At 40.7% G+C, this 11,493-nt stretch overlaps 1 protein-coding gene and 1 non-coding gene across 2 annotated transcripts; both read left to right on the top strand.

Moving 5' to 3' along the window:
* The first annotated feature begins 233 nt into the window (after nucleotides 1-233).
* Nucleotides 234-1,795, top strand: LOC145465699 (uncharacterized). Its single transcript, XM_081449469.1, has one exon. The coding sequence runs from the start codon at nucleotides 634-636 to the stop codon at nucleotides 1,606-1,608; it is 975 nt and encodes a 324-aa protein (XP_081305595.1). The 5' UTR covers nucleotides 234-633; the 3' UTR covers nucleotides 1,609-1,795.
* Nucleotides 1,796-11,083: 9,288 nt separating this feature from the next.
* Trnat-ggu (transfer RNA threonine (anticodon GGU)) lies at nucleotides 11,084-11,156 on the top strand. The gene has a single exon. It is a non-coding gene; the product is annotated as a tRNA-Thr (tRNA).
* Nucleotides 11,157-11,493: the final 337 nt, after the last annotated feature.

Raw genomic sequence — 11,493 nt, 5'->3', positions numbered from 1 at the left:
GGATTTAGTCCTGATGATGTTCTGCCCAGTAAATCACCTGGCTTTCGATAAGTAAACATTTCGCATGAGCTGGACTCAAAAATAGCCTTTTTTAATCAAAGAATTCTTTTCTTTGATGAACCAATTCTTAAAACGGTAATTCCACAATGACAGGGTTATCCCAGAACACTGAAATGAGTGAAATGCACCTCATTATCAGTACTATGTGTTTACATATCATTAAGCCAGCGACACGATAGCGCAACCGTAAAGTACCTCTGCCACATGAACTACGGCTGACTGGTTCTGTTCTAAAAAAAGAGCACTTTTGCTTGTTGTTATTAATGTTATGTGTGGCTTAACCGCATGGTTAATATTTATAAGCATGCAATGAGTCGAGATCCGACCGCAAGGAAGACTTCGCAGTGGAACCGTGAACGTTGTGAGCCTGTTCTCTGCGATTCACTCTGTTTCTACCCTGTGGTTTTCGCAAGCAGAGGTTGTGGTTTTCCCATTTTACAGGGAACATTTTGGATTAGAGATCTTGACGAGATTTGACATGATAACCCGACCTGATTTGTTGGATTTTTGACGGAGGCAGTCTTTAGATGTAACTGAGATCAAGGCATCTGCCACGTTGATACGGAGTGAACCATGGTCGAGAGTATCTTCGGGGGTAAAAGCGCGTATCCTTTCAGCGGCAATGAAAGAAACATTTTTCACCCGCGACTGGCAGACAGACGGCTCTCAGTTCCAACGACTCATTTGAAGACAATCTCCGAGACTGGCGACGACAGCATGTCTTTGTCCACCTCCGCAAGTACAGAGGTAGAAAACACTGCAATTGATGATGAGCCGACCTGTTACCGTCGACCTAGAACAATGTCGTTACCCGCAATTTATCGGGACGGCTCGTATTTGAGAATAAGACGTTCGTCGAATACACTGAGCCCTTGTAAGCGCAGATATTCGGAACCAGGTGCAATCACAACGCAACATATTATTCATCGCTTATCGTTAAGTTCGAGTGACAGCAATGAAAGTGAAAATAACTTTGACAAAAGACCTTCGGTGAAAAGCATGGAAGCAACGTATTCAATTCGCGAAAGTGGATTTCCCGATTTCCCCGGGCCTCGACGGCATTCCGACCCGATACATTACACAACCGAGAATGTGGGTCAACTTGGAATTTCGCAAGAGCGTCAAGGAAAACCGACCACAAAATTTGTCACATGCCCAGCAGTGAAAACGTTATCTGGCACTATCAAAGCACGGCAACCGCAAAACGATAATGAACAGACAGCTCAAACAGCGGTAGTGAGAAGGCGAAAGTCTTCTCTCGTACCCGTGCCTTTTAGTTCGTTGCAGCAACATTCAAAACCGTGTAACATTCAGCCGATTTCTGCGGGCCGTCCAAGATCGTTCCCGCCAAGCAAACAAGATGGCAAGCGACAATGCAATCTTCCAGAGTTGAAAACAGCATTTTTAACAGGACGAGTTGCGGATAGGACCGACACAAGTGATTGGAATAACAACAAGGAAAGTACGTTGGAAAGCGAAGAATCAAAAGAAGACAAATATGTCGCAAACGCTGACATCTTAGTTCAATGGATGAAGTTTTTTGGCTGATCATACGCCATGCTTTCTACCCCGTAAAAGAAAACTGTTATACACCTTCGATAACAATGAGTGGGCTTTAGTTCTCTTTTGTAACCATTTATGAGGAAAAACAACCTTCGATGATTGTTTGTTTTTCAATAAATAATTGAAACTAAAAAGGTATTTCCGACTAGTTTATTGTCAAACGTGTTTACCAACGAAATTCACAACCCTATCAATACCTAGTTTAAAGACTTTGAATCGGAAATTATTATACATGTACACTCGGCTGTACAGACGAACTAAATATCACTGATCCAAGTTTTATAACTAATGCCAATTTCACTAAACAAGTTCTTGACACAGGTTTTCCTGTGTTTAAACAAAACGGCTATGACAGTTTGCTTTCTGTGGTATACACTGTTTTTTTCAGTGTATTAAATGCCGCAGACATTACGAAAACGATCGTCGTATTAACTGCGACTTCAGCCGTGATTCAAGCTGTTACACCCTAGTTTAACTTCGGCCATGAGAGGAAGGGACAAAAAGACTCATAGCCTTGGAAATATTTTTTCGGTGTAAAAACCTGAAAAGTTAAGGCAAGTGAAACAGAACGAAATCAAAAAAACTGTCGCACCTCCAAATACCCTGAATACTAACAATAAATAATGCAAATTTCGTTGAAAAAGGTCCAGAGTCAAACTACTATATATAGCTTTTTAATGATCTTATAAAAAACAGCTGTCGATCATTCGAGAGAGTTCAAATATAGATAAGAGAATTTTCACTTTCAAAAGAAATAAGGAATAAGCGGCTAGAAAAACGTGTTGGAAATTTTAACGCCTAAAAAGTGGCTCAGCAGTTTCATCAAGTTCATGTTGGGCTCTCAGCTGTTTTAAAATTAAATAAGATGTTTATCATTTTTCTAGTGACGTCCTAGCATACATAAGACGACTTTTAATTACACTTTGTTTTTAGATTTACATCAATTTGCGGCAGATAAGCGATTCTATGTCAAAACAAAACGATATTTACAAATGTTATTTCACATGCAGCGCTGGAAATTTTCTGTCGCTGTGGGAAATCGCGAGGTCACAGCATGTCCTTTGAATGGTTGCTGTACGGTGAAAATCAGAGTTTCAACCCTTTGTAACTGGGCTGAACCTTTTCATACCGTAAATAGTTTTCATGTATTTTGTGAGTTTCGTTCTTTTTGTTTAATGTTCCTGTGGATGATTTAAATAACGGAAAGACTACTTTTCGTTTTACTTTTTTCTTTAAAACATTTTATCAGGCTATTAAACAACAAGGTCACCAAGCGGAACAAAATTTAAACCGTACAGTTTGTCGGCAAGAAAACGAAGAAACCTTATTACACATGTTCAGTTTCCGGTGGTCTAGATTAATCTTTTTCGCTTTCGTTATCAGCGAACATTTGAAACTAAACGGAACCATTTGCCTCTCTTCCATTGTAAACAAAAGGTGTGTATATATAAAAATCAATATTAAATATTTTCCTACTAATATAAATTTAAATTTCTGGCAGTGTACAAATTGAAATTGAAATTCCATCCCTTCGGTTTCGTTTGAGGGAAATAAAATTTGTCATTCACTGTCTTAACTCCTGGCACAGAACTTTTGACCTTTCTGATTAACGTACTTTTTTTAAAATTTATTTTTTTAATTTTTATTTTTATTTTTTTCAGTTCACTTGATAAACTATTTTCCCATTCAGTAGAGAAGATTTACTCTAGATATTTACGGTTAGGATTACTGGATTTGAAGGAAAATAAGTTTGAAGTATATAGACGAAAATTTTATATCTGACCAAAATGGAATGACTTTAATCGAGAAACATTGACAACCGAAGTGATTCACAAAAAATGGCCTGCGGTAATGTGGAGGCCACGACTGTTCTTTGTTATTTCATTCTACTAAGTACAAAATGCAAACACAAAAACTGCGCGAATCACTTTTTCCCTAAAGAATGTCTCTGCGCCTCCTGGTATATTCCAGGTTACACGCATCTTTTCTCATGAATCACTCAGAATGAAAAAGATTCAGTGCAACACTGAGGAATTATTTTTGTCCAGAATGTTGTTTATATGGGCATATCAGTGTTCAAAATCAACAAGTTTGGAAGCAATGTTATCTAGCAATGCAGTTGTTGACTGATATTTCGCAGTACTAGCAAATCGGAAGTAAGTAGAATTTGTGACATGATTAAAACAGCAAAGAAGTCAAAAAAACATACAAGAACCTTATCGCTCCCAATTCAAATCACTTATATGCTGTAATAAGATCTGAACTAACTCTAATTACATTGTAAGTCTAAGTCGAGCAAGCTGGTTTTCCTCCTTTTTGCTAGCAGCTATCAACTTCGTCCCCCATATCAGAGCCGGCGTGTTTTCAGCCATCGGAGATCGAACTTTGCGTTCTCTCGGGAATTTCCCGCGGGTTTTGACAAGAGCGTCGCGTCACGCGTTCGCTCACCACCAAGACTAACTGAAAACGCTCAGGTTCTGGGGATGAGTGTCGCAAAATGTCGTACCTCTAGTCTTCGTTACTTACAGCACAAACTTGACAAAACGAGCGACTTTCACCTTCTGTCATCTCTGTATCGCATTGATAAAGCAGAAACCCAGATCGCGTGATCATGCAATTGCCTGAGTGACGTTCGGGCACCAAGAGCAAGCGAGTTTTCTATGAGCGAGTTACCATCGCTCGTAGAAAACGAGGGGGGTGGTCTTACACACCCTTTTGCAGTCCAAAACTTACTACATCTGTATGGTTACTCATTTTTGGAGCCCAAAATAAAGAGCAACCTGCGCTCGATTTAGTTATAGACAGCCACGTGCAGTGAAAGCAAGTCAGGTGCAGAGCACATTGACTGTCCGTCTGCTGAATTTCCATTTTTTTTTTCCTTACATCGAGCGTAGTGCTCTACGATGACGAAACCTTTCTATGATTTCAACAAGATCAACCAAGAGAGAAATTTCAGTCCATGTTAGGGTATGGACAATCTAAAGCATACGGCTGCTGACAGTGGACACGGATGGATAGTATGTTTTGCGGTGAGCATAAGGTGCATTGTACGGTTTATTGTTTCAGGACTGCAGAGCAACTTTGGCATCCTGTATATTCACATTTTGAGGGATCAGCGATGGCGGGAAAGCTGAATCAGGTAACTTTCACGAATGCATTTGGTTGCTTTCTTGATTTGTCGTCAGACACAGCACGAGTTCTATCTAATTCCTGTTCTAACTAAACACTATAATATTCACATTGTTGTATTGTTGCCTTCTTCTCGAACAGGGCCAGCGTGCGAGCAGACTACCGTGTTTGGAGGCGGCAGTTTTGCACGACTCGAAACCCAGCGTTAAAGACAGTGGCGGATCCAGGGGAGGGGTCCGCCCCCCCTCTCCCCCCCTATTTTGGGTGAAAAAAGAAGAAATGACTGAAGGAAGAAGAACCGGCAGGGCAAGTAAAACAAAACCGGGTCCCCCCCCCCCCCCACCCCCCTTAGCTCAAAGTCTGGATCCACCGCTGAAAGAGGGGCGAAACCCAAACACTTAACTGATGCAAAGTATTTTACATTATGGCCTTGGTAACGTGAAGGGTACTAATGTTCTTTGCCATTTCTTTCAATAAAAGAGAGAGAGATTCCGAAAGAGTAAAAAGTGACCTTTTTGGAGCAGATCATGGAACTCATATTTACAGAAGGCAAATGTTACCGAACTTTCTTCTGCCCCATGATTAGAAAGCGTGCTCGTGTAATTAATTTGTCCGGTGACGTTCGGTCTCTGATTAATAGTTAACAAATAATAGACTACGAACAGATCCCTCGTAGAAAAGAAGGAGGAGGAGTTATCTAATAAAAGTATGTCCACAGACCCTCTATTTTGTCTTGAGGTCGTCAAGATCGCAAGCAATGAAGAGGAGATAACTGAGTTCGTTAGTGTGTTTGAATAGACTTTTTTGTGTTACGTAATCCTTTTGTTTCAGATTTGTCTTTTACTAATTTTGCATGCCTTTTTTCACCCGTTTTTACCTTATGTACCATATTTTCACTATAGTTTCTTTTATAACAGTGTTTAATACACTGATGGGTCATCCTGTTAAAATATTCGGTTTCATTATTATTATTATTATTATTATTATTATTATTATTATTATTATTACCATTTTAAGTCCTTAAAGTCTCGCCGCTTTTAACTTATGATGTCGAGTTCAATCCATGAGCCTAGGGCAGTCATAAGTCTGCTGGATTACTTGATGGATAGAGTCCTCCTTAGTATGTGAGCAGTTCCAAGGAGGACGGTCTTCTGTAGCTCTGTTATTCTAATATTGCCTGGGATCTTGCCGATGTAGTTTTCTGTTCCCTTCTTGACAAGATTACTTGATGGATAGAGTCCTCCTAAGTATGTGAGCAGTTCCAAGGAGGACGGTCTTCTGTAGCTCTGTTATTCTAATATTGCCTGGGATCTTGCCGATGTAGTTTTCTGTTCCCTTCTTGACAAGATTACTTGATGGATAGAGTCCTCCTAAGTATGTGAGCAGTTCCAAGGAGAACGGTCTTCTGTAGCTCTGTTATTCTAATATTGCCTGGGATCTTGCCGATGTAGTTTTCTGTTCCCTTCTTGACAAGCCCGAAAGCTCCAATGATCACTGGGACAGTTGTTGTTTTCATTGCCCACGTTTTCTCGATTTCAATCTCAAGATCTTTGTGAGTTTTTCCATTGTTTTCAAGGAGGTGTTCCTTTCTGTGGGGATGGACAAATCGATAAGCAGACAGGTTATTTCCTTCTTGTCTTTCACCACTATGTCTGGTCTGTTTGCTTTTATCTCTTTGTCGGTTTGGATTGGCATGTCCCAAAGTATAGTCGCTGTTTGGTTTTCTGTCACAGTAGCTGGTTCATGGTCGTAGTGTTTATCTTGTACTTTGATGTTATAGTGTTTGCATATTGTCCAGTGGAGATATGCTGCAGCTTTATTGTGTCTTTGTATGTACTCTGTCTTGGCAAGTTCAGGGCATCCGGAGACAAGGTGGTCAATTGTTTCTTGAAATTGCCCACAGATTCTGCACATTGGGTCGGTGCCATCTTTCAGGATCTTGTTTCGGTAATAGTTGGTCTCAATGCATTGATCTTGGGCAGCAATAATGAAACCTTCTGTTTCTGATTTGAGGCCAGGTGTACTCAGCCAATTGTGGGTTTTGTCTTGGTCGACATCCTTCTCTTTTGTTCTTTTTGGGTACTGACCATGCAAAGGCTTTTCTTCCCATTTGCTCTTGAGTTGTTCTAAAGCTTGGTGTTTGGCTTTCAGCTTGACCCTTCGGACATAGGTCGTGGCTGGCTCATTCTCTGCCACTTCAGCTTCTGGTAAGCTGGGTTCTCTCCCGTATTTTGCGGCTTGATGGTGTATGGACATTGTTTTCTTGCCGCGGTCATGATCCCTCGCAATTTTGAGGAGGTAATCATCTTGTTGTTAAGATATGTGTTTAGGCCAATTGTAGTTGTTTTGTAGGTACAGTTTCTAATTGTACAAGACCCCTTCTACCTGCCTTTCTAGGGATATATAGCCTGTCCACGTCAGCTTTTGGGTGGTGCATTTTCTGGTTTCGCCAGTTTGCCTCATTTGAATGTAGCTTTGGCGCACTTGTCAAGCCCAAAATCCATTCTTATATCATCACCGAAGCCTTTGACAATTTTAAGTAGGCCTTTCTGGTCTTCATCAGACTTGGCATAGGTTTTCAGATCGTCCATGTAAAACAGGTGAGTGATGTTTGCGTTGCTTATTTTGTATCCGCTGTTACTCTCATTCAAGAGAGAGGATAAAGGTGCTAAAGCTATGTAGAAAAGAAGAGGTGAGAGGGAATCTCCTTGAAAGATACCGCTGTTTATTTTTATTTCACGAGAAGATATTGTTCCCTTATTATAATTGAGCGTGAGGGTTGTTTTCTATGTTGTCATACTTGTTTGATGAAATCTCTCATTTTTGGTGATATCTTGTAGATTTCAAGACATTTTAATGTCCAGCTGTGGGGAACGGAGTCGAAAGCTTTCTTGTAATCCACCCAAGCTGTACTGAGGTTTTTCTTTCTCGTCTTAATATCTTCCAATATAGCTTTGTTGATGAGGAGTTGGTCCTTACAGCCGTAGCTCCCTTTTCTGCAACCTTTCTGTTCGGATGGTAGTAAGTTGTAATTCACAAGATGGCTATAACATCTAGTTGACAAGATTGATGTTAAGATCTTGTACATTGTAGGAAGACAAGTGATGGACCTGTAGTTTTGGGGGTTTGCCGTGTCCTCAGCTTTTGGAAGGAGGTAAGTGATACCAGTTGTTAGCCAGTTTGGGCATTCCTCTGGGTTTTCGATGCAGATGTTGTAGGCATTAGTCAGATCTTCGTGTAAGGCTTTCAGATGTTTAATCCAGAAGTTTGCTATTCCATCAATCCCAGGAGCTTTCCAGTTGCTAGATTTTTTGATAGCAGATGTTGTTTCAGCAATGGATATTTCCAGCCATTCCTGAGTGGGCGTTTGTTGGTTTTCATTCTCTGTTTGTTTTATCCACTCTGCTCTCTCATTGTGACGCTTTTCTTTCTCCCAGATATTAGTCCAGAAGTTCTCAAGAGCTTCTTTCCCGGGTGGCTCGGAGATTTCGATGGTCTTTTTCGCAAGTTCACGATAGAATCTTTTGGTGTTTTCTTTGAATGTTTTGTTCTGGGAGTAAAACTTTCGTCTTTTCTCAAAGCGCCTTATTCTCTGGGATTTAGCTAATAGCTGTTGTTTCAGTTTTTCCGTGACAGGTGGGATGTCGTCGTTGGATTTGAACTTATATTTTCTCATGAGAGCTCTTCTTTTCTTCTCCTTAACACGTTTTCCTTGGAGGATTTCAGCTAGGATTGAGATCTCTCCACGTATTCTTTGAATGTCTTTCTCGATTCGTCTTTTCCACATAGGCACTTTTGGTTTCTTTTGAGTTTTTGATCTTACTTTGATGCCTAGGGTGTCACAGACTACTGAGGCAGAAGTGTAGAATAGTTCATTCACTTCGGTAAGAGACAGTTTCTGCCCCTTTTTGGCCTTAATTAGGTTGATGGCCTTATTTGCTGTTTCTAAGACTTTGCCTGTCTTGTATATTTGATTTTTGGTATAGGTGGTCGTTCAGTTATGTTTGACTCTTTCACAATCTCCCACTTCCTCAAAATTTCTTCCATCATTGCAGCTTCATCTCCATCATTGGTGTGTTCAGGGGTCTCCGGTACGTTGGGATCATTTAGTTGTTCTTTATCATTGTGGACAGCTACCTCATCACTCGCCACGGGGGCATTATCTTCCACAGCTACTGCAGAGGGATTGCCTTCATGACGGCTATTGTTCTCGGTACAGTCTGTCTTGTCAGTCACTTTGTACAGTCTGTCTTGTCAGTCACTTTGTTTATTATTATTATTATTATTATTATTATTATTATTGTCGCACTTGTTTCTCATATATTACGTGAGAACTTAGCCTTGTTTTGTTGTTCGCTTATCAGTTGAATTTTAATTCTCGGCTCATAGGCTTCCCTGGGCTCGGCTTGTTCGGTTGAGATCGTATCTTTTGGATATTTTCAAATATCGAGGACAATTGGACTATCGTAGATTCGAAGTTAAAGCATCGTTAGTTTAGTTTGAGCAGTCGTCTGTGGACAGACTAGCCTAATTGTTTTAGTAGATCTGATACTCTGAAGGATTGTAGTCCAAAACCTAGTGCATGTATCCCCCAGGATGTATGGTTATTTAATTTTTAAGCCAAAAACTAAATAGTAGAATAGATAAGCACATGAGCGCTTAGTGTCTGGTTGACCGTCTGTCTAGTGATGAGAAATTGTATTTTGCTGAAAACGACATTGATGCTTCCTACGGCGACGTGACCATTTCATCCTACCTTCGTATTTATTCCAACAAGATCAATCGACGGGAAGTTTCAGTCCATGTTAGGGTATGGACAATCTAAAGAATACGGTTGCTGACGGTGGATATGGCTGGGTGGTATTCTCTGCTGCGTGCATTGTACAGTTTATTGTTTCAGGACTGCAGAGCAACTTTGTATCCAGCATGTATATTTACATTTTGAAGGATCTTAGCGATGGCAGGAAGGCAAAAGCAGGTAATGTATTAAATGCGCTTTGCCGCTTTCTTGACTTGAAATCTTGCACAGAACGAGTTCTGTCTTAAAGACAACTCTAGCTGCAGTCAGGTTTGCCGGAGCAATAGGCTCGTTAATAACAGTATTCACACTCTACTACAGTATGTTGGATGGAACCGTCGGTGCAAAGGGCTCGATTCTTGTAAAGTGTATTTCTAACTAGGTCTAACTACATAAGGAAATGAAAACGTTAATTTCCTTTTCTTTTAGCATTGAAAACGAGATTTGATGTTTGAGTTATCCTTTTGTTTACCCTGACCCTCCGAATGTGACAGGAACCGAAATCTACGCAGACTACGTATATCACATTAGGGGCATGCAGTGGCCACGGGGAATGATCCCCAGCTTGAACTGACGTGTATCAACAGCATGTGTCGAATTTCTAGCTTTCGCATTAGCTACATTCTTCGTGTTTCAAGAGAATGTTGTCTATACAGTATTTACTACCAGCGCTAAATAGTTCCCTCTATACATTCACTCAAGGAGCTTAACAAGCTTGAGAGAGTTTTCGCAATTTGGCAGAAGACCTCATGTTGAAAGAAGGAACCGAATTTCACGAAGTCGTGTCTGAGGACACTAGCTCCGAAGGGCGTTTCGTAGTTTGGGGGTATATCACGCGCTACAGCCATGTAATTTTTGTGTGTTTTGTTCCCACCAAGTTGTTTGTCTTTGAAATGCCCGTCAATAGCTCTTAATCCTAGATCTATAGCTTCCATCGGTGGTCGTGTTTGGGTTTGTCTACCGGCCTCGCTTAGGACCTCCACTAAGGTTCCTGTTTAGGCGTTAATTCTGGAAGGTTGAGTGTTTTACTAATGGGGCCAAGTGGTTCGCTATTCATTTGCCGATAGAGTGGTCAGTGCTCTTGATCTCCAAAGATGTTTGATCCTCCAGTCTCAGTCGGCTCTTGTGCCCACACCTGCCTATCGATATGCTTTATTTAAGAGTTCTTTTGCTAGAAGATCAAGTCAATTAGATGATCGAGTTAGTCAAGAGAAGACCCACATCCAATGGAGCAACTTGGCGCGCCCGTTTTGATATCTTGTTTACATGGCGCAACATGTCACGTAACTTGCAACGCGGATTGTGTTGGCAACGCGCGCAATAATGATTCTCAATTTGCACATCAGCAGTGTTGCGCGACAAGTTGAAAGAATATGAAGACATGATTGATCATCGCAGTTATACACACAACTTAAAAAATTCAGGCCTAAACGGGATTCTCCGCAGTTCATAAATATGATATTTCATATGTTCTTTTGTATTCTTCATCATCTACGGGTATATTACGAACTCACAAAGTGACAGCTCCCAGATGGCTTGATAGCTCAGTTGGTAGAGCACTGCACCGGTATTGCAGAGGTCATGGGTTCGAATCCCGTTCAGGCCTGAATTTTTTTCAGGCTTTCATTTCACAATCATGTCTTCATATCTTTCTCCACGGTTCAAACATATGATATTTCATGTATTCATTAATTTGTATTAAAAGAAATATGCTACGGTGGCTCCCTATAGTTTTACGATCGCACGAGCGTTGAGGAAGTAATCTGCGCGCGCTCAAAGGAAAACGTCAGTGTTTTTCGATATTTTATTACGTCAACATGAGCACAAAAAGCACAACTGACAGTGAATTTTCTCGCGTTTCCTTCGGTGAAATTCCATAAAATTTGGCAGATTGGTAGTAAATATTTTACTTTAGTCGGAGCTCGTTTTTCAGGACCAGATTT

Source organism: Orbicella franksi, chromosome 13, assembly GCF_964199315.1.
Source record: "Orbicella franksi chromosome 13, jaOrbFran1.1, whole genome shotgun sequence".
Classification (NCBI taxonomy): Eukaryota; Metazoa; Cnidaria; class Anthozoa; order Scleractinia; family Merulinidae; genus Orbicella; species Orbicella franksi.
This window is presented reverse-complemented; position numbering and strand designations above follow the sequence as displayed.